Below are 22497 nucleotides of genomic sequence, written 5' to 3' on the forward strand. Positions count from 1 at the left end.
AATGCTATAGTTAGTTTGAGATAACAATTTGCCGCCAATTGATTTGTACAGTTTGCCGTAAAGTATGCTTCTGTCGTAAAAACATGCTCGCATCCTCCTTCTGTTCTGCAGAGTGAAAACGCGGAAGAGTATATTACAAAGCTAGCAAAGGAACTTTAGAAAAATATATATTTCAGTGTGAAAAAGAAAGAATATGTTATATATATATATATGATGATGGAAGCGATTACCTTTTCTAAAATAATGTATTAAGTGTGTTTTTGACAGACATAATAGATCTGAAGATGTCCCTACGAAAAATCACATTTGGAGACATCCAGACCCCCATGTGAACATGTGATTTAGGATGTGATATCACACGTAGTCCTCGATATTTAACTAGGCCCTCTGCCAATTCAGTTAAAAGGTCCCCACCAAAACTTCGAGCTCAACAGCTCACATCCCTCGGTTAGCATGACAGCATTAAATTGTTCAGATTTTATTAGTAACGAGTTTAATTAGATTTATCGAAATAATTTAAAGGTGTTTAATAAGGGAACATTAATCATGATTCAGCGAGGCATACAAATCTTCTGCTTTGGAACAACTATGTCCACATATTTTTCTCTTTGTACCTTTGATCTGCTATTAATATTCAATAGTTTTCTATTATTCGTGTTTCCGAACCTATCATCAGAATGCTTATTGTTCTGGTGATAGGCGCATCCTATACAGGACAGGACTACTGATATAGCAATTCCTAATAATTTCATTTCAGCTTGTTTAGAATAAACATTGTCAAATGCACAGCTGTGTAGAGTTGAGGAATGAATTCAGTTATTCTTTAAATTAGGACACAGACCTAAAGCATTTAAATATTTCGTGGCGTTTTTTAAGCGACAGATCGCGCAAAGGGCGGCTTCAGTTTTTTCAAGAGCAGCAGACCTGAAATTAAAAATAGGTTCTGTGCCGACGAAATGACAATGAAAAGCAAATTTCGTGGGATTTTTGTTGATAAGGTGAGCCTGATTAATGTCATTGCTGGCCGACATTATACGCTTTCAGGAGTCAAGTATGGGTTGATGCAGTCTTGTAGGGTGGGCTGCAGGTTACACTCCTAATCTCAAAAGGAGATTTCAGGTTACTAGTGTCAAAGGTTGTATTTAATGTGTTTGCTAGGGATTGGGGTAATTAAAAAAAAATACCACGTGAATGAAAGCTTAAGTTATCTTTAAAGAAGACGAAGGAACCCGAAAGAAAACGCACAAAGACTCCATTCATCCTTAGTCCTTATGTGTTGCATGTTTGTGCAGGATGAGAAAAAATCTTTTTCTCCCCGAGATAACGGCGCGTGTGCATGCCGGGGGGCAGTACAGATGACCAGGCTATACTGAATGGGTGTCCGTCCACCCCGCCTCATTTTAATTTACACGAAGGTAAGTGTACACATTCCTCACCCTTCGTTACCATCAAAACGGAGGGGAGATCTGTCACAAGTTATATTTAATAGCCAGTGACCATTTTGCAATAGTAGTCGCATTCCCTATATCGTGATTTGTTGCAGTGGCTAGTTGACTATATGGGAGCAGTTCCATCTGGGAGTCTTGTTACCTAAATATCTTTCACATACCTCTACCACATTAGAATATAAATAATACCTTGCACACTGGCTGAGAGACAGAGAGTATTTGGTTGTAGAGAGAGATTTTTGAAGGAAGGATTGTGATGTTCGATTGGAGTGCATAACCTTTGCCAATATATACAAAAACCTACAGTCATTACCCCCCCCTCCATGTTCTGAAACCCTATTTGCCAGCACGCGGTAAGAAAGCATATCTGTGGTTCATTTGTTCTGTTCTGTATATTCTCAAACTCTCCTGTGGCTTGCTGGAAAGGTCACTGTCTATCAGTGCTGTGGCTGCTCCAAGCACCCCAGTAATCAATATTCTGTCCTGAACAAGCTTCTGCACGTTGATCACGGAGTCGGTAATGTTTATCAGTGTTTATTCCACTCCTTATGTCTTATTCCGGTGACTGTTCCATGACCCCATGTGCATATCGTGGCCTCCCTGAAGTTGAGAAATAAACGCCCTTTGAAGAGTTGTATGAATAACTCAAAGATGTCTTCTAAATTTTTAAGACCATTAAAATGCCACTCCTTTGATTAATGAAACGTCAGACTGGTGGATATGTGAGATGTCGGCGAGTTTGCTACTGAGCCTTATTTTAGAGAGCACCCTTTCCATTATCGTAAATACCATAAAAGGTTAATACTGTACCTAAAGCATCCATTTAGGTTATTATTTGTACAAGTAATGTTGCTATTGTAATCAATTTGGTTTTATTGTACAAATGCTAAAAATAGCTTTTTTTTTTAATTGTAAGCACAAAATTATCTCGTTGAAGAAGTGGTTTCCAACCCTGGTGATAAGGGAACCCCGTTTGTTCTGGCTTTTATTCAAGTCGAATATCTTTCAATCCTCTAAATGAGGCAGGTTTTTAAATCATTTTTCAGCCCTTAAAATGTTGGATGGGATTCCTAACTAATATCACCTTGGGCCAATTGCTGCAAGTCAGAACTCCCACGACTCGTGTGTGTTAGCTGAAATGTAACCAGCTCGACCCCTGCAGGAGACGGACGGAAATTCTCACTGTGGTTGTGTCTGATATAGTGTTCAACACAAACGTTACTTACATAAAACTTGTTCCAAACTGTTTTAACAGAAATACATTAGCCATTTCCTAATGATCTAGTTGAGGAAAAACGGCATAAAGTTACAAACAAATCTATTGCTGGAACAATATGCTTCAAGAAGGGTTTGTTCAAAACAAGGACTGCACACAAAAACAGGTAAAGAAAGGACTGAGCAAACAGGTCAATTAAAGGCATCAACTTGCATCAGTGATGAAACGGCTCAGCTGGAATGAAAACCAGCAGACACAGGAGTAGCTCAGGACCAGGGTTAGCAACAACTGCATTAAAGTATGAACTTTCATCCTCCATCACTCCCTCTTCCAACCTCCTTGTCCAATTCAGAGTGGCAGGGGAGCCCCAGTTTCTTCTGGCGAGCGATGGGGCACAAAGAGACCAGCAGACACCCACACCTGGGCCACTTTCCCTGAAGCCAATTAACCTGCCAGTATGTGTCTGGACAGAGAGAAAACCGGAGTACCTGGAGGTAATCCATGCAAACATGGGGATTATATTCTATCCATATTCAGTGATTAAAAATATTGCTTTTTTTTTAATAGGAAGACGGTAGCTCCCTACAGTATAGCTGTGGTCCAGACCCAAGTTCATTAATTAAATCATTACTAAACCTGAATCATTTACCTTCTAAATACCACCCAGTGACCTGGGGCTTCTTGGAAAACATGAGCAATCGACACCAGAGCATGTGAGATCTCGATTATAAAAAATATTGATTTTTTTTTTTTTTGCCCGCTTTATTACACTTTGGGGGGGAGTCCGCCTTTAGGACAAATTAGGAATCGCCAAGTGATTTAAGCCAAAACCTTTAGAGCTAATATTGTAATGCATGAACCTGACATTTAGATGTGATTCACTGTCTCCTACCCATCCAGGGCCAGTTTGTGTGATCACTGGAATGGGAGATGAGAATGATTTGTGTTCTCATTAATAAAAACATACAAAAAAAAGTTCACATCTGTTAGAGACTGGAAGCAAAGCGAGTATCTTTCACGGTCAGCAGTCCCCTTGGTTACAATGACTTTCCCTAAAGAACACACCAACTTTCCTGCCTTAGTAAAATATAAAAACCTTTTGCTGCCTTTAATTATCACATATGTATGTATGTATATATGCATGTAATTACCCATATGCTATTATACAGTATATTGCTATCAATGTAATCATACAGAACTTAATTCTGAATTCATACTTGGCTACAATCGCACATCTTGCTTGACCCTGGGAAAATGGCAAAAATATCATGTCTGTGTGTTATACATGTTGTGTGACCACAGTTGTTCTTTATAGTTGTTCAGGTTGTTGCTAGTCTACCCAACTTAGCAGAATTTGCTTTCCTGCCTGTGAAGAAATGCAACTGCAGGCACTTTTACAACAGTCCGACCAGGTTGTCTAATCCTGGCTTGCCATTTCCTGTCTGTTTGACACCATGTGATACAAGGGCAGTTTTACCCAAGTGCCTTTCACCTGTCTCCCCCGAACCTGGAGTCCCCAGTTCCTGCAGCTGTTAGTGGCACCTTTCATTTCGCATCTGGTTAAGCTGATTGCAATTGTTCTGCACTTAATTGGTTCAATTAAATCATTACGGTCTGAGAGGTAATGAAAACCAGGAGTGGTGACAGTCCAGGATCAGAGGCTGCTTACTCGTGTCTAGCTCCGTAATTGAGCACATATTATTTTGGGTTTTCTCAGGAGAGTGGGCTGTCTGGGGTTTTTTTTTTTCCTGTGCCTTTGACATCTAGACATCTGGTCACCCATGGGAACCGCATCGTCTGCAGAACATAATTACCGGTCCGGTCACAGCGCGACCCCCCTTCTCGCCTGGCGAGCGTGTAACCCGATGAGTAAGCATGCATCTCGCAGGCCTCGTCGGCTGAGCCCCCCTCCTCCTCCTCCTCCTCCTCCTCCTCCCCGGCTTTGCGGGCACCCCACGTGTCCCTGCTGTGTGTGTTTGCGTGTCATCAGCTGATGCAGGTGTCGAGCGTGGCGACGTCAGACGCCGCCTGCCCGTAAGCGAGAAAGAGGAACAGGCGAGGAAAGACAGAGCAAGTAAAGGAGCTGCAAACGCCTGACTCCAGAAAGTGAGGCAGCCGGGGAAAGCAAGCGAAGGACGGTGTTTTTTCGGTGAGGCCGGGTTAAACCCCCACGTAAATTAAAAGGGTGTCCTTGTTTCTCTTTCTCCACGTTCCGGAGGGCAGGCATGGATAACGGCAAGCGGACTGTTGTAGTCACAGGTAAGCTGGTCAACTTTCTCTGGTCTTTTCTCGTCTTCGCCGTGCCTCGGCGAGCTTAGTGGATACAGAAGCGGAGGAGGAGGGCAAAGAACAAGCCGAGACGTATGCCGATGGTGCGAGTTTCATTTTCTGTAAAAAAAAAAAAGTTTAAAATCCGTCATCTTCGCGGTTACGCCGGTTCTCCGCTTTAAAAAAGTTAAGCGATAGCACCCCGCTCGGGCTGAATCCCTCGGACTGCATGCTACCGTCTTATTACATATCACCGTGGAGAAGCTGACGTTTCAAGGCAGCGTTGTCTGCGTTTTCTTCATGCTGTTTAGAAATTCACCCACTCGAATATATGCATGCGTTTTTTTTTTAAGTTATCGGCGTATCCTAACTTTATTACAGTGTCTCTCGCCGGATGCGTATTGTAATTTCAGAAGTGTCTTAATTGATATAAGAGTAGAGGAAAGTTGGCTGGGTAAGTGGGGGGGTGGACTGGCGTCCTGCAAGTTTTGTCTCGGCGTTATCGCGACCCAAAAATGCCTCCCCTTTCACCCCCGCACGGTTCGCGGAGGTTTTTATTGTTCCTCGGCGGTGCGGTGTCGCACCTATGCTTGGCTGGTTGGCGTTTCTCACTCATCGCACAAAGCGCCGTGGCAGCCCCGGGTCAGACAGATAAGAGATGCAGATTGCCTGGGAACAGAGCCGCAGACAAAAGAGAGGCTGACAACCCAGCTGCCGACCTCTGTACCCCCCCCTCCTCCCCACCCTTTTCCTCAGACGGAGACCCCGCTTAGTCCCCGTGAGAAACTAGGGGCCAATTAATTCTGCGGCGCGATATGAAGGCATTCAGCTAAGGCAGGATCCATGCTCATTCAGCCTCGCCAGCACCTCCACATGCCGTTTCTACCGTGCACGGATACGTACGGGGTCGGTGCATGTGCCATTTTGAACGGCATTGTAGATTTCATCCAGTGACAATTAACATCTACTGTAGCCAAATCTGTATTTTGACGGGCGGCGCTCCGCGGCAACGTGCGGTTCTTTTAAGCGAGACCTGCTGGGTACCTGGATTTTGGGGGTGGGGTGGGGAGATCTGCTCTAAATTTGCAAACGAGTTCCGTTTTACGCTCCTGAACTAGGAGAAACTGTCGTGTGTGGGTGCTTTGAAGACGAGGTTTAATTATCGCTTTGCAGTTTTCCGTCCCCCCCCTCACATGGATTTCTCTTAGTGCTGCTCATTGAAGTTGGGGGGGGTACTCCTTCACATCACGTTTGGGTTTCGAGATCTCTTCAACGCCGCACTGCAAAATCCGAGTAAAAACGGGACGGGTTTAAGGCCCAGTTTGACTAGTTGAGCTTTTCTGCCCTGGCCTTGAACAGCTGGCCATTTGAAGTGTCGTAGAAGACCCTCTGTGCTAGGGCTGTCTGGGACCAGGGTTAGTGAACTCTGCTTTAGCTCAGGGGTTCCCAGTCTGCGTGACCCCACGCCTGCTGTTTTTGTTCCGGACAAGCTCTCATTTACACTGTCGAACCATTAACTGACTTAATAGGATTTAATTTGAACACTGTGGCGTGCTTTCAGCTCTTAAAACACGTTGGAGGCTGCCTTCGAACTGTTACTTCAAAGGAAGTGTAAAATTCCAAAGGTCTAAGTAGAAAGAAAGCTTGCACATTTTCCAATCAAGTACCTTGCTAGTGAGTAAAAGTCTTCAAGTGGGTAATTAGCCTTTACTGTAGCTTAAGGCAGCTCAGAAAAGCCCTCCAAGGTGAGGGTGTTGAGGGTTAGGGTCAAACAGTGCACAAAGTGCATGATGTCATTCTGAACATGTAACAACCAGTTTAATTCTCATTTTGAGCCTCTGCCGCTCAGAAAAAAAAAGTTTTGTAACATTATCCTGCTTGGTTTCACTTGGTCAGCTGATTCCAATGAAAAAAAAACAGTAAGTAGTTCCTTATTTAGTGTAAGGCTTCCTGTATTCCCTGTGGGAAGGCCTCATGGATGAGGACATTTTGCTAGGAAACTTTCTGGGTGACACAAAGGTGGGAATAAGGATGCTTTGAGGTCAACGCTACATATAATGCAAATTGCAGCTTAAAATCTCAACGTAATAGGTCTGTCTGAAAGGTAAACTAGCTAAGAGATTTGTTGCCCGACACTGGGACTGGGTAGTGAGCGTTGCCAGTTTTCTGCATACCTGGAGGTCAAAACCCAAAAGCACAGTGATCAGCTTTCCTCCTTACAGATTTGGTGTTTCAACACCGCAAAGGCTGTGTTGCACGTTCTGTTTGCAGAAGTTGCGTTGTCTGGGAACATCAGTGTGACAGAAATAAACCGCAGCATTCCAGCAGGGGTTATTCCAGATCCTGTACCAAGTGCTGATGTGTGAGCCTATTAAATCTAAATTAGAAACACTTTCTTGAGCTGCACTAGCTCTGGGCAGTACTGGCTGCCCAGCTGCTTGGTTTTATTATACTAGTCCTAGAAGAACAGTACAACACTAAGTAAGAGCAGGATAGTTTTGAACTGTGCTGCGACTGCTTCAGTGAAGCTGGGTATGCTAAAATATACAATGTTTATTTACATCAAAATGTGTATTCATCGCTCTGTAAGAGGCACTTTTTTGTTTTATACAGCTAAACCAAAAGGTTCCTAAGTCGGTCGACAGCAGGACTGTTGTGCTTATCCAAGCCAGCGTCTTGGTTTCACACATGAAACCTATGTATTGTATCAGGTACTGGGGAGGCATGTTGATTTAAATGAAAATGTGCTCATAACCTGAATATAATAAATAAACCACCCTTCCATTGTCATGCTTTATCCATACAATGCTTTTCAGGAATTCCCAATGAATTGCTTAGTTTCTTTTGTCTTTTGAATAAGGAGCAGCCGTAGTGGTTGAAAATGGTGTGCCACAGCCCGAGTTCCATTCTCCAAAGTATTTCAGTCTTGTGCGCTGCTGCAATTAGCAGGAATGAGTAGAAGAAAGAAAAGAGACTTACTTGGATGGACCCATTACCCAAGTAGCCCAGCGTGTCTGGGGTGACCAGGGAGGATGTGACTGCGGAATATCTGAGTGAGAAAAGGCATCTCTGAGCAAGCATTGCTCTGGGGGGGGGGGGGCACCATTCTGGCACGGATCTCTGGCACGCTGTAGGAAAACACAGGCTTCCCTTGCACATGGAGCTGTTTCCTGTAATGCTGTATTATTGTTCATGAGAGTGGGGTGTGGTGTGGTCTGGCCTGCCTTTCAGTAAATCATGCAATTTCTGTGCTGTGGGCATGTGACTGTCCATTAGACCTTTTCCAAGAGAAACCCCACAGGGGAGAAACAATTAGACCGAGCCTTCTCCTTTTGTCCTTTCATCTGCTGCGCTTGGCCTGAAATTGGCTTTCCATACTCCTGTGACGCCGATTGATCGAGAGTCTTGTGTTTTTCAGGAGTGGGTACTGCTATAGAAGGGAAAAGTGTCAGTGTGCTTCCAGAGCTGTGTGAGGCCTTGTTCTGCTGTCGCAGTGCCACAGTTGCCCAGCCCGACAGCCGGTTTGGCCTGGAGAGGAGTTCAAGGAAAGGCACAACTTGCTGCTCTTTCTCCGGTTTAGGGGAGATCTGGGATTTTCTCCTTCAAAACATTTCTTGAACTCTTCACTGCTGACAGGGACCTGAAGGTGGGGGGGTGACTGCATCCAGCTATTGAACGACGCATGGATAAGACGACGTGCTTTTAGCTTATCTGAAAAGCAGTTTGAGTAATTCCTGACGGCACCACACATACAATCAGCTTTTCTGATTGTATGGTCATACAGCGAAATTGGAGCGCAGTGCAGACATGAAGAGGCTTGTCTTATGTCTGGCAAAAACACAGTCAGTCTACATCAGTTTTTCATATTAGCCATTTAAGAATGATCACCACACCTAGTTCTGGTGGAACTGTAAAACTTTGTTTTACTAGGAGAGAAACGGTAGCTCCCTTTGTGTTTATTGAGCCTTTCTGCAGATGGTATAGTAACTTGAAGAGCTTTTGCTGCTGTCCCTAAAGTTGGCACATGGCTGATAATGGTAAATCTGATTGTGGTCCTGTAGGAATCGGTCTGACTTGATATCTTCCATCACTTACAGGGAACAATGCAGCAGATGTTTGGTAAGAACTTTTTTTGCCTTGTGTTCGGCAATTGATTTGAAAACTGTTCAGTAATCCTCTAACCAAGCCAAGTTGCTTGAGAATGAGATTCGTAATGACAAAATACGGATTTGGTATTAACGTGAAAGTTGGGCGGAAAAGATCCGTGGTCTGATGGAAAATAACTCTGGATGTAAAGGTGGGACATTTTGTCTCTCTCTGCAGGTTGTTCTGGGCATTGCCAACAGCCGAAGGAAATGACCCGTGCCTAAAGACGGTAGTTGCTCTTTGGTTTAATGAAAGTGCCACGTTTTAAAATGTAGGATGGTGTAAATGTTGAAAAATTAATGTGTTTTTTTTTCCCCAGTTAAATGTCTAAATTTAAGCCAATGAAGCATTCATATGGGGAAAGGGCCACACAATTGAACATCACTAGTGCAATGGAGGGAGTGCGAGGGAGTTCTGCTGCTCAAGACGTGAATGGACCCTCTGGTGTGGATGAGATTAATGCTACATTGTACTTGAGTTCCGTTTCCGTGTTGAAAGGCCACTGCACAGCTGAGGTTTCGTGCAGCGTGTTAGTCATTCATGCCAGGTTGTGAACGGTTTTCCAGCACTTGAGATGCACAGGAATCTGTTCAAGGATAAGGAGACTCCTAAATGCCATTGCAGTTTGAGAGACTGGAGAGGTGAAGTTAATTTGACTTGGCATTAGGACAGTAAACATTGACAGTTCTTGCATAAACGCTTGCTAGGCATTTCAGGTCAAGCTAATACCTGGTTCTGAAATTTGGAAAGGGAGTCTCATGAACACCTGGTTCATCCCCCCCCAGGTTTTGCCTTGCGAGAGGTAAAACAGTTCTATTTCTGTCAGCAAGACGTTTTCAAAGACCTTGACTTTTCCCTGCATGATGGGAGATTTTGCTAGGCTTTCTGTGATGTGTGGGCGAATGTAATGAATAATGAAAAGTTACTTATTAAATCTGCACTGGATGATGGATGGTGGCATTCAACCTTTAGACTACAAGTACGAATTCCTAAACTCCTGCCCTTCCAGCTACATTGGGCTTATCCTGTTTCAGGTTAGGAAAACAACCCTGGTGCTTCCTCCTCCTTCAGAGTGCCATCTGCTGATAATACAAGACGGTTTGAGGATCAATGTTAGGGTGAAGTAATTTGCTGAAGTGTTTTCCAAGCAGCGTGTGTTCAGTAAGCTTGTGTTTCTGAAAGAAATTTGCAGGTAGGAGCAGATTATCACTTGTCCAAAAGTTGCCTTGGGACCCAAAACCCAGAACTGAGTGTGAAACATGTCTAGGTAGTGTGGGAATGCTAACCCTAGCTGGGGATTCAAAACTGTTTTTATTTTTTTCAGGATTTGGACCCTTTGGAGAACATACAGTTAATGCAAGCTGGGTGGCTGTACAGGTATGTAACTCGTGGTGCAGGTTAAAGGAAAAGCAACTTCTTAAACAGTCCCAGACTTGAGCTTGGGTGAATCTGCTATGTTTCTCTTGGCTCTCTTCAGTATGAATAAGTGCACTTGCACTAATGCACAGATATTTAGCATTTGCAGACCAGGATTTCCCTTAGGGAACGGAGTTCAGCAGGTTGCCTCTTCATCTGCAGCTAAAGCTGTAGTACAGGAGAAAGAAATTGGTCCAGTTAAGCCTTAAAGTGTTTTCATTAATTCTTCTCCCAGGTGGAGAGCTGTTTATAAAATCTCTATAACTTGGAAAAGAGGAGAATCCTGCCAGAGTCCGTGCATCTGAGACTCTTTCCAGTGCCATTGCATGTTCACACTTGTAAACTTCATTTTAGGAGCCTTCAGACCTTCAGAGGGGATCTAGCCAGCCGAGAGGTTAAAATGTATGTTTAAGTCTTGCACTCCTGTTCCACAGTATGAATAGTGCAGACTCGTTTCTCTCTATGGACTGGAGAGCACTGAGGCTTAGCTCCGGACTCTGCTTTTACAGGTCTCTGTCTGCATTTGAAAAGAGAAACTGGAGGGGGTGGGGGGTGAAAATGGTGCTTAGGTCAGGGTGGTCCAATATCTGCTGAGATATTGCTGTTGTGCCACTTGAATCAGACTTGTGTAATGCATTTTGTTTCTGGTGCTTACTAGGATTAAGCATTACAGGTGCAGATTAATTCTTTTGTTCCACCACAAGTAAACAAGTTCTCATTTGCTGTAATGACCTGCCGTCCTGCAGCAGGGAGCGAGGACTGGAGCCAGGAGCCATCTGAGTGAAGCGCCTTGCTCAGGGCTGCTGCAGTAGCAGCCCTGTCCCACCCTGGATTTGAACCCTTGACCCAGTGTTCGATCCAGTGCTGGAACCACTACTCTCTGCTGTGGCCTGTACTGTACGCAGCAAAGCAGATTCCCATGATTAAAGAAGGCTTGAGGCATGGCTTTGCTTTATGGTGTTAAGGAGCAGTCTGATTGAAGCTGGTGTGTTGCAATTGCTTAAAAAGTCATTTAACAATAAGACTGCCTGTATATTTGGAAGTGGGGGAGGGAGAGCTAGTGCTCCTAATTGAAAGCGTGGCTCCCTGTGTTGGACATTTGTCCGGATCTGTTGCTGAGCAGGATGACATCATAAGTGGTGAATTTTGAGCCTGGAGAAGCTGGGGGAAGGAAGGGTCTGCCTTTTATTGGAAATTAGAAGGGGGACAATGGTTGTCAGGGTGTCTAGACAGACCTGATAGGGATATTAAATGCAAACAAAGGGCTGCATTGTGGAGGGGTCAGGGGTTTGGTCAAACATGCCCCCCTCTTCAATATTTATAGGGTGTTGAGGCTGGGACTTGTGCTGTCTGGGGATTAGAATGAGTGTTGGTTTGGGGGCTTTCACTCTTGGAGCTAAAGATTTTGTCTACTTAAAATGCAAAGCTTTTTTGTTTTTAAACCTAAAATGACAAAGAAATAAACTTGCAAGGCCCTTGAATAAAATTAATGACACTATTAAAGAACAATGCATTTTTAATTTAACTCGAGAACCAAGAATTTGAGTTTCTCAAAACACTTGTCTTTTTTTTTTACACTTATTCTGGGGTCTCTTGGTCAGCTTGCACTGGGAAACCTTTCTTCACTTGTCCTGCCTCCAGTCATTGAGTTTTCCAAAAGACTGTAAAATTCTTTGAAAGAATTAACATGAAAATGCTTTTAAGTTTAGCATAGGCTAGAATGAAGCACTAATCCTGGTTAATAGTTCTTAAATTTTTAAATTTTTATTTTTGGAGAATGTGATGGTTTTTACAATGAAGTAAGCACACCATTTGTTACAGGGTTACAGACCTGATGCTTTTCCATAACAGAAATGCTAACGTCCTGGCTTTGTAGTCTACAGCTTGGCAAGATAAATTTTTTCAAGTGGAACCAAGAAGCTACTGTATGCGTCAGCTTGCGGATTTAAAAATTCTAACAGGAATTGTAAAGAAACGTTAACGGTCCCTAGATCGGGGATGTCCAGTGTTGGTCCTGGAAAGGCACAATTTCATAGGCTCTATAGATCACCCTTAAACCATATTTCTTAACATTGGCACCCCTTCCCCCCCCCCCCCCCCCCCAATCTCTTAATTGACCTACACTTAAAAGGTAGTTTAGAAGGTTTAAATGCTGTTTCCCAGTAGCTTTGAGACCATATTTGATCATTTCTGACTTAAATGAGTAAGCAACCCTAATTCCTGTTCCAAGCCTTTGCATATCGATATGCAAGACCTGCATGAGTATGCCTGGCTAGGACCAGAGCTTGCTAGCCCTGCCCTAGGGAAATGGATAGGCCTTCAGGGTGTGGCGGGTGTGAGGACAGTGAGACCAGTTTGTCACTATCCCTCACGAGAACAATACCCAGAGCTCAGTCCCACTGAAAACACTAAGCTTGCACTTGGGCCTCATAAATCATCTCCCAATCACCAGAGATGACAATGAGCCTTAAAATTTCAATTTGTTGAAATACAGAATAACTGAAACTTTAATTGATGTATATCTATATACTTTTCTCCCTTTTTATAAATTAAACGTATGCATCTTATTTTAAATGTATATAGTTCGGTAAGAAGTAAGACTTGTATATTTGATTAAAATGTGAAATATAAGAATAGCCCAAGTTCTCATGTATGATGTGTATTTGTATTGTAAAAGAATGGTTGTGTAATGGTTGTGCCATTTGTCTTGAAATGGTTGTATCTGTTCCCTAAAAAAATAAAATTGTCAAGTCTGCTTGCAGGATCGTTGTCATATTTCAAAGTATTGAGAGAAAACATCCTTTATCCTGATCAAACTGTTCTTGCACATTTGATGGTTGTTTTGTAATATTTGGGCTGTTAAGTATACATTCTGCGCATCCCGAAAATGAATAACCATTAAGACTCAATTGCAACAAACTTTGGGATTAAGCACATAGCTGTCCTCCTATCAGGAGATCATCTTCAGCTCAGCTCTATTCCAATGAAAAAACGTGTGGAACAAAGTTGGAGACCAGCTGAACTTTGCTCAGCTCTCCTCTGAGGGCTCAGCATTGTTTTAATTGGCACAAACTTCAGGGGGCTGAATCAGATCATTTTAATTAATGTGATCAGTAAGTTAATACATAGGCCACATTAATATATAATTACTTTCTCATGTTTATATGTAACTGAATGTCCCTAACAACTTGGTGTCCATTTTTAAGTTAAGAACAGCACTTATGCTAAAATATACCAGAAAGAGTATGTAAGTGCTAATGCAATTGTGTTAGTCAATTGCATTTAGTCACAAAACAAACTAATACAGCAGTTGGGGGTTTGGGTTTGAACATGTATCATATTATAGGGACTTTTATTTGCATTGATGTGAATTTTTGTAGAAATCCTTCATACCATAAGCAAACATCAATAATCTGGTTTTATGTACTGGCTACTTTTGTATCTAAAATAGTATAAATTGAAGCGTTATTCAGGGGCTGCATCTGTTGCACTTGCATCTTTTTTAATTTGTTTTTGAATCTTCCTCATTTGAAGTAGCAAGATAGATACGAGATAAATGACTAACAGGCATTTACTGCATATTCTTTACAGCGGAGTTAAATAAGCTACGAAAAGCACCAGCTAATGTCCAGTAGTGTTGGCGGTTTTATTTCTTCATTGGCATTAATAAGGTGCTTGTACGTGGGAGTGGATTACATCTACACTAAAGAAATTATCTACAGCTCTAACTTAGCAGGCTTCTGTAACTGATCTTGTCAGGCGATTTCAGTTCATTGCCATTCCTCTGGCCTCAGGAGCCTTTGGGATTTTAAATAGTGTTTTGCTTGCCTCTCATTTGGTCCACGTCCCAGTCCAGTAAGGGGCAGTACCATTACTGTAGCATGTGCGGCCCTACACAACCTTGCTATCGACTTGGATGGGCCTCCTGTTCTGTCTCCGAGGTGTCCCACATGTTCCAGCTGTTCCATGACCCCAGGACAGAGAAGGGACAGTGTTCTGTAGAACTGTCACGGATCACTTCCAAAAATAGGCTGATAAGAGTTTCTGAATTGTACCCTTAGTTTTACCTACAAAACTTATTCTCTGCACCCCCAATTTCTCAATGTCCCCCTTTTCCCCTGAGAACCACAACCGTACAGAGGCTCAATACGGTAGACAAATACAGCAAGTGTGTTGAACACTTAAGACCTACACCCCAGTTAAATGTGTTCCCTTAGTTTCAGTTCTCTTCACTTCCCAGGAAAGAGTGAAAATTCACTAGTGCATACTAAAGGCTCTACATACAGCTGCAAATAGATGTACCTTAAAGTTCACTATTCACGTGGTGTGACTGGAAAGCAACTTGTTAATGGCAACGGATTCAAAGATGCGTTATAGTGACGACATTATTTCCACGTTTTAATGTGATCCGGTGTTCTGCTTGGCACACTACTGACTTGCTGAACCCATGTGAAGAGGAGGTTAGGCAGTCCCCTACTTCGGTAACCTCTATAATGTAATGTATACTTTACATTTAATAAAGGTTACTTTATTAACCCTATACAATTTCTTGCATTAGGAATTCGTCTTTTCGCAGACCCCAGCTTGCTCTCCATGAGACACGCAGACAGGGAGAGAAGCTTGGGGTCAGATCACAGGGTCTGCCATTGTACGGCGCCCCTGGAGCAGTTGGGGTTAAGGGCCTTGCTCAGGGGCCCAACGGAGTAGGATTCCTCTGCCGGCTGTGGGACTTGAACCGGCAACCTTCCAGTCACAGGCACAGATCCTGAGCCACAGAGCCACCGCTCCACTCCTCTAGAGGGCAGCAGCTGTTACTTGGGATTGTTGCAGCTGAGAACAGTTAAGCGTGGTGCTTAAGTGGCCATGTTGGTTGCAATTGGTCCTAAAGTAGCACATTAGTTAATACAGGTTGACCTTCAGTCAATATGCTGTTTTCATTTTGTGCCAGTTGACCCTGTGGGTCCTAGTAAGGTTTGAAAAGCAGTGTGCTGATGTGAATTGACCTCTTCTTTCAGGAGCTGAAGACGTTAGGCCTTGGCAACGACGTGGACCTGCATGTGTATGAGGTGCCCGTGGAGTATCAGAAAGTCCAGAGCTTGGTCCCTTCGCTATGGAAACAGTACCATCCTCAAGTACGGTCCTGAGTCCCATTAGACATCTGTCTATAGTGCATGCTTTTAAACAAGGGTTTTACACAGTGAAGATGAGCAAGGAGAGGAAGAGGGCCACTGCAATTCAGACTTCTCAAACTAACAGGATAGGTCTCGGACTGAACTTTTGCTTTTTAAATAGTGATTCTTCTCCATGGTGTTTCTGCTCTGAAGTGTTTGACGAGCAGTCTTGTTGCACACTTGGCAAGAGAAGCAGAAGGCTTGTGTTGCACTGAAGGCCTTTGCTCTCCCTCCCTTCCATTTCAGTGGCTCTGGCAGAAGCTATTTTACTGGAACAGCGGCCCAGTAGTAGTATTTATGGAATTAAACATTGCAATGTGTATAGAGTGATGAACAGGGGACACAATCGCCTTAGATACAGCGGTTGTATTCGAACAAAAGATTTGGGAAATGTTTGTTCTAGACATTGTTTTGGCTCGGCCTTAAATGAGTTTGGTCTAACTATGGGAAATGTTAACAAAAATGATGTGGCTCGATCATGCGTTATCACGCAGCTTCCCAGATGAGGATATACCATTACAGACAAATGCATTCTTTACAAAACAAAAATGGCAGGAAACTCGCACCCTCTCCGATTCCTTGCATCCCATCTGTCCAGGATACGCTCTGGGTTACGGGAATCTTAGTGGGAATGGGCGGCTTGTAGATGATAGGATGGCCATTGGGTTTGTGGCTGGACTTGCATTTTGTTTTTTCTTTCTTCGTCTGATACAGCTGGTGGTCCATGTTGGACTCTCGGGGATGGCGACAACGGTTACCCTGGAGAAATGTGGCCGTAACCATGGCTACAAAGGCCTGGACAACTGCAGTTTCTGCCCCGATTCTCAGTGCTGCGTAGAGGGCGGCCCGGAATGTATAGATTCCGTTATTGACATGGACTCGGTGTGCAAGCGGGTGACGGCCTCGGGACTGGGGGTGGCCGTTTCGGTGTCGAAAGACGCTGGCAGGTAAGTCTTGACAGCAGGGATCGGGATTGCAGTTCTCTTTTTTCTCATTTAAGTACTGCCTGACCCCCTCAACTTCTGGAGGCTTGAGGAGTAGAACTGGGAAGTGATGCTGGTTTGTTAGGGGCTCAGGGCTTGTGTATTGGCTACTTTGATGTTCGGATGGCTCTGACGTTTGACGTAAGCATTTCAGGCAATGGGAATAGTTACTGGGGTGTAATCGAGCTTCTGTGTTTCTATCTAAATCTAGAACAGCACAATACAGACATGACTGAGTGACAGAGGTAACTCCATGTTCACTCATGTTTAAATATTCATGCAAAAGTGACTGGAATCGTAGGGTACTTCCACATCTTTAGAATGTGTTGGGTTTTTTATGCCTAGAAATCACTGCCAGTACCCTTTCATACCTGTGGTGCAGTGCACTTAAATGGCATTGCTTAATTTCACAAAACAAAATGCCAGTTTAAATAAGTAGACAATAGAAGATTAGGTCTATGTTGAGACATTTTGCCTATGAATTGTTTAAAATAGAAAACATACTATTTCTATCAGTTTTCCAAAAATTGCAATAGAGCAGGTTTTTTAGCAAAACTACAATCAGATCCGTGGAACAGACTGCTTTAGAAGGTGACCATAATGAGTGTGCTTATTGCTCATCATGACTGCCAAGTGACCCTTAAAACACATGGAAATGTAGCGCCACAGGTGCGGATTAGCACATCTTGCCTACATTAGTTAACATTAGGGTGGTCCAGGATTCGCGATAATTAGGTTCTGCAAAACTGTTTCAGAAATCTTAACCACCATGTTTTAAGTGCAGTCTTTGTGGATTGCTTTGGTTGTATGTATGTAATGTAGGACCTGCAGACTGATTACAAGGTTGGGCCAGTTAGACTTTTTCGCTGTACTTTCTACAATGCGCTGTAACGCCGAGCTTTGACAGTCTTCGTGCTCCAAGCTGGTTTTTCTATTGAGGTCAGTTGTCAACGCTCTTCTCCGCAGATACCTCTGCGACTACACCTACTACACTTCGCTCTACCTGAGCCACGGGCGCTCGGCGTTCATTCACGTGCCTCCGCTGGACAAGCCCTACAGCGGCGAAGATCTGGGCCGGGCCCTGCGGGCCATCGTCCTGGAGATGCTGGACCTACTGGCCCAGGCCGAGGACAAAATCAACTGCCAGCACGGGCACTGAGGAGAGCCAGCCGGGAGCTCCGCTTGACGGTTTGCACTTAGGAGAACGAACAGACTGTGAATTCCTCGCCTTCTCCCCCCCCCACACCCCCCCCCAGATCCAACCCCCACCCCCACCACAGCTCATTGCCGAAGCCCACTCGTTTCACCACACCAGCGTACCTCCACAGTCCCAAAATCCGGGGAGGACAGGTGGAGACCTTCAGGTCGTTTGTACTTGCGAGATGGTGGAAGGAGGAGGAATAAAAGGAGCAGCCACCTTCATGTCCTTCTGCTGGAAGGGAGCTGATCGTGTCTCCAGTGCTGTCTGTGGCGTGATGGACGTGCCACTGAGAATATTAAGACCCACAGCTCGCTGTCCTGCCCGAGGCTACTGTAACTCAGATACTAACAACCAGCCTTACGATTTGGTGTTTTATGTATTTTGTTCACTGGTGGTATTGGAATTTTCTTTTTTCAGGATTGGCTTCTGCCTGTCTTTTTATTTAAATCAGACTTTAGATTTCCTGTATGTTGGCTAAATTCCTGGGGGGGGGGGCATGACTAATCTTGTTAGTTATTTCTGAGGGGCTCTGGATAATTTTAAATTCTAATTTTTTTTAATTTGGTAGTGCGCATAAAAAATCAGTGATTTGCTAAAAATGATCGGTAGACTTTTATTACTCCTTTTAAAAAGTGTTTCAATACCTCCCTCCTGAAAAGAAGCTTGGTCTTCATTTTTTTAGGAGAGTTTGGCAGTTCAGATGGTTTTCTAGTGAAAACAGCATTCGTTCCTTGGTTAAAAAGGCTGGACTGTGATCTGTAATGTTTCCTAGGCATTTTTGTTTTTACTTTTGGGATCTTTTCTTTATAAGAAGCAGTACTGTACCTTCTAAGGTGGTTTAAATCGAGTTTTTTTTCAAGATTTTTTCAAGAAATTCAAGATGTCAAACAGATCTTCAACTCATGTAGCAATGTGAAACCAAGCTGGTCATGAATTTTTCACTTTGAATCTGTAGTGTTTAATTTTCATAACTGTCAGACACTTTTCCTAGAGTACTGTACCTTACAATTAATGGCTTTAGCTAGGAATATTCCTACAACACCTTAAGATTTCTCTCAGTATGACCATAAACCTTAAATGCTTTTAATTTTAAAATCGCACTCGTCTTAGATACAGTATATTGAACTGTGCAGTTGTGATTTTATCACTTTCCTAATTCCAGGTTTCTTTGTTTTAATGTTTACATTAATTAAGTCTCCAACTGGGTAATTGGGTTATGTTCTGAAATTGTGATGGTTGTATTGGAACCCTTAAAACTGTGTGGTATAGATAAGTGTTTGTTTTTCACAGATGTTTGACAGGATTTCCTCTGGTCAAGAACTCTCCTATTTAGAACAAAATTTCAGATTCTTAATTTGACCATGGAGAGCAACTGTTGTGATGCATCTGAAGACTGTGATATTGACTGTGCTGTTAATACCTTAAACTAGCTTGAACTGTGCTGTCTTCATTGTTGAGCCAAGGTCTTGCACTTGCATCTTTGTGGATGATTACACTTAATTTATAGCTCCCCCTTGTGGAATTGTACCTTTATTGCGGCGATAGTCTATCATAAACCCCTTATACTAGAAAACTTCTGAACATTTCGTTTTCAATGGCATCAAATCATTAATCGGTCAGCTGGATTTTGTATATTTGATATTGTTTCCATCAATGTTCCTTTGAAAGCCTGTCCACCTTTTCTGAGCAGGATTGCAATCATGAAAATCCAAGCTTGCAAGAAACTATTTCTTCCTTGGATACAAACGTGGCCATCAAAATGAACTGCTGCCGCAGTTTACAGACATTTTGAATTCCGGATTGTATGAATACAAGCTTTATGCACTGTGCGTCACTTATAAATTAGTCCATTATAGCAGCTCTACATTTCGGCAATAGTATTGTCTAAAGAAAATGTGGATTTGGGGTGACTGGCATCAATCAGGATTAAGACCACTGGTCTGTGATAGGTATTGTCACTTCATTTTAAGTTAAAGTTCATTTTGATTGGCTCTTGATTGCATGCAGAAACCATGCCTGTCACACACCCGATCCCTACTTTTAGCTTCTCATCAATAAACAAGAAAATTCAGCCAAATGAAATCTTGTGACCTGTACACCTGCTCTTTGCTCTTGAAGATGGTTTAGTATTTGTAGAACTGGATCTGTATTAGCAGTGCATTACGGTAATGACTTATTTTATTCGGATGGAAACAAGTCACTTGTGAGACGAACTGTCCCATGGTGAAAATTTTCCTTTTTTCTTTTTCGGTTCATCCTTGACCGCGAACTCCATTTCTGCCACTGTGTAATTACCAAGATCTTAAAAAGAGCCTAGCAGAAGCAGTTTCTAGAATTGCAGATGATGCAGAAAGAGTAGTGGGTTTGTAAAGGAGAACCATGTTGATCAGAGAATGAGGGAGTGACTGGAGGAGGGGGGTGTGGTTGTGGAAGGAAGGTTGTCACTGCCTGTGTGTTCTGTGGTGAGAGTTGCCTCTTCCTACAGGATGGTGTAAAAAGACAAATAGTTAAACTGCCTTGGGTGTAAAGAAAAAATGCCTACTTTACGTGATGAAGAACTTGGTGTCATGGGACCCCGAGTGTCAATTAAGCATGCATCAGTAAAGGATGTCTCTTGTTAACAGTGCCTTTTTAAACCAAAACATAATCTGGGGTGTTGGAAAGGGCTGTCCATGCTACTTAACACCAGTGTTACCTTAGTCAAAATCTGAGTGTCCTCAACATCAGGCCCAATTAAAAGCTCTTTCCAGTATATACTGTACCTACCTCTGTCATAATGCTCCCTTCTTTGAAATGATTTTTTTTGTGTGCTCTATATTTTAATGTGGCATCTAGATTTATATCCAATTCCACTGTAAGGAAGTATATTTTTCCCATTATTTGGTATCGGACTTTTAAGCCGAATCTTGTCTTTGTAAGTGACATCAAAATAGAAAATATGACAAAACTGGGCATGTTGGGCCCCTGTAGTGAAGAAAAATTAATAAACTCTTTATTCTCCAGTCTCTTTGCTTTGTCTTGTGCTGTTCCAAACCTGCTTCAGTATGTTACCCCCACTGTTTCTGAAAAATGTAACCCTGTAAACCATAAAACTGGGTAAATCTAAGGGACGTTACATTTAATTCATTATAGTATTTACAATTGCCAAGTCTCTTGACACTTTCAAAATATATTGTACTTGTAAGACAATTTATGTATAAATCACAGCCACATTAGCAGTCACCTAGAAGTTCAAATCCTTAATAAATACAATAATCCCTTGGGACTGACTGCTGAGAAAGTGTTTACACCAAAAGTTTTAATCAAATGCAGGATGGAAGCTACAAATTGGACATATAAAATGCATTGCTTTCATACTGGGGGACACGACCTAATCAAGCACCCACTTGGGTGACGTGGTACCTATTCTGCACCAGCAGCCCCACTGCACATTAGATCAGGTAGACATGGAAAGTTGAATCCACTAAGCACAATTTAGAGATGACAATTGAATTTAGTACATTAGTTTAAACATCTACTTGCAAACAGTGGCAGGGGATGTTTTCATGACTCAATAGTCAGGACCTCAGTTTCAGGTCTAAAGGACAAGCTCTTCCAGTCTCAAACATCTGTGATAGCGATTGGTAGACAAGGAAACGGGATGTGAATCTGACCACCTACAGCACTATAAAATAAGGTTGGGTGTTCTTGTGGTCCTTGTTAAAATCCAGAAAAGTGGACCTAACAGCTCTGAGTTACAAAGGTGGAACAGGTCACCAAAAAACCTTCGAATCTGTACGGAGACCCGCGACGGCATGTTGATGAGCACCGATCTATAAAAAGATCGGTGTGTGAGCTGGAGAGTTAAATTGAATGATGTGGCACAAACCTATGATTTGCCAGAGAAAGAATGAAAGACAAAGACCCAGGCCGTAGGAGCGAGCGTTCTTGGGTGTCAAACCATTGGCCGCAGAAGGTCAGGGGTCTGGGTAGAGAAGCTGGAAGATTACAACCTTGTTGATTTATCTACATTACAAAACCGTGCTTTAGCAGGAGTTTGGGTAAACAAGTTATGTAAGCCTCAGGAAGCTTGTGTTCTGTGGCTGTTGTGCGGAGGCAGTCATCTCTCCGAGAGACCCTGGGGGTGTGAGCCAGATCAACCACATCTACGGCAGCTGCGGCGAATACAGACGAAGATTTTCCACATCCCCATGAAGGAGTTACCTTCCTCATAGTTACTCTTGTCCTGCAGACTTCACTTGTCTAACTCGGCTCTCCTGTCTGTCCCCCAGGCCTGTCTACACTCTATGGGTGACGGGGCCTTCTCCTGCTCCGCCCCAGAGCTCTGGAACTCCATCCCTAAGGATATCAGAGTCACCTTGCTTGGGGGTCTTTTACATCTAGACTCAAGCCCTTCTTTTTAAAAAGGGTTTTGACTTAACTGGTGTCTGCCCCCTTGCTTTCCTACTGTATTCCATTCCCCCTTCCACTATCTCCTCTCCAACTGTATTGTTTTGTTGTTGGTTCTGTGAAGAACTTGGACGAGACAATTTTAAAAGTGTCTATATAAAAATAGTTTATTTGACTTGTATGCTCCAATCAGCGTGCTGCTGCTCTATGTAAGTGCTCTGTCAACGTCACTTTCTCCCCATGCTCGCTGATATTTCCT

At 43.1% G+C, this 22497-nt stretch overlaps 1 protein-coding gene across 3 annotated transcripts; it reads left to right on the forward strand.

Moving 5' to 3' along the window:
* Positions 1-879: 879 nt before the first annotated feature.
* pgpep1 (pyroglutamyl-peptidase I) lies at positions 880-20851 on the forward strand. 3 transcript variants are annotated; one of them, XM_088621987.1, is made up of 6 exons: positions 880-998; positions 1293-1415; positions 10403-10455; positions 15510-15626; positions 16380-16612; positions 17615-20851. In XM_088621987.1, exons 2-6 carry the CDS (start codon positions 1337-1339, stop codon positions 17805-17807), a joined length of 675 nt encoding a protein of 224 aa, XP_088478113.1. In that variant the 5' UTR covers positions 880-998; positions 1293-1336; the 3' UTR covers positions 17808-20851. The 3 variants fall into 3 exon arrangements, with proteins under 3 accessions (XP_088478113.1, XP_088478114.1, XP_088478115.1); XM_088621988.1 differs by lacking the exons at positions 880-998; positions 1293-1415 and adding an exon at positions 3024-3158; XM_088621989.1 differs by lacking the exons at positions 880-998; positions 1293-1415 and adding an exon at positions 4661-4923.
* The last annotated feature ends 1646 nt before the right edge of the window (positions 20852-22497 follow it).

This window comes from Lepisosteus platostomus, chromosome 27 (genome assembly GCF_059453375.1).
Source record: "Lepisosteus platostomus isolate fLepPlt1 chromosome 27, fLepPlt1.hap1, whole genome shotgun sequence".
In the NCBI taxonomy this organism is placed as follows: Eukaryota; Metazoa; Chordata; class Actinopteri; order Semionotiformes; family Lepisosteidae; genus Lepisosteus; species Lepisosteus platostomus.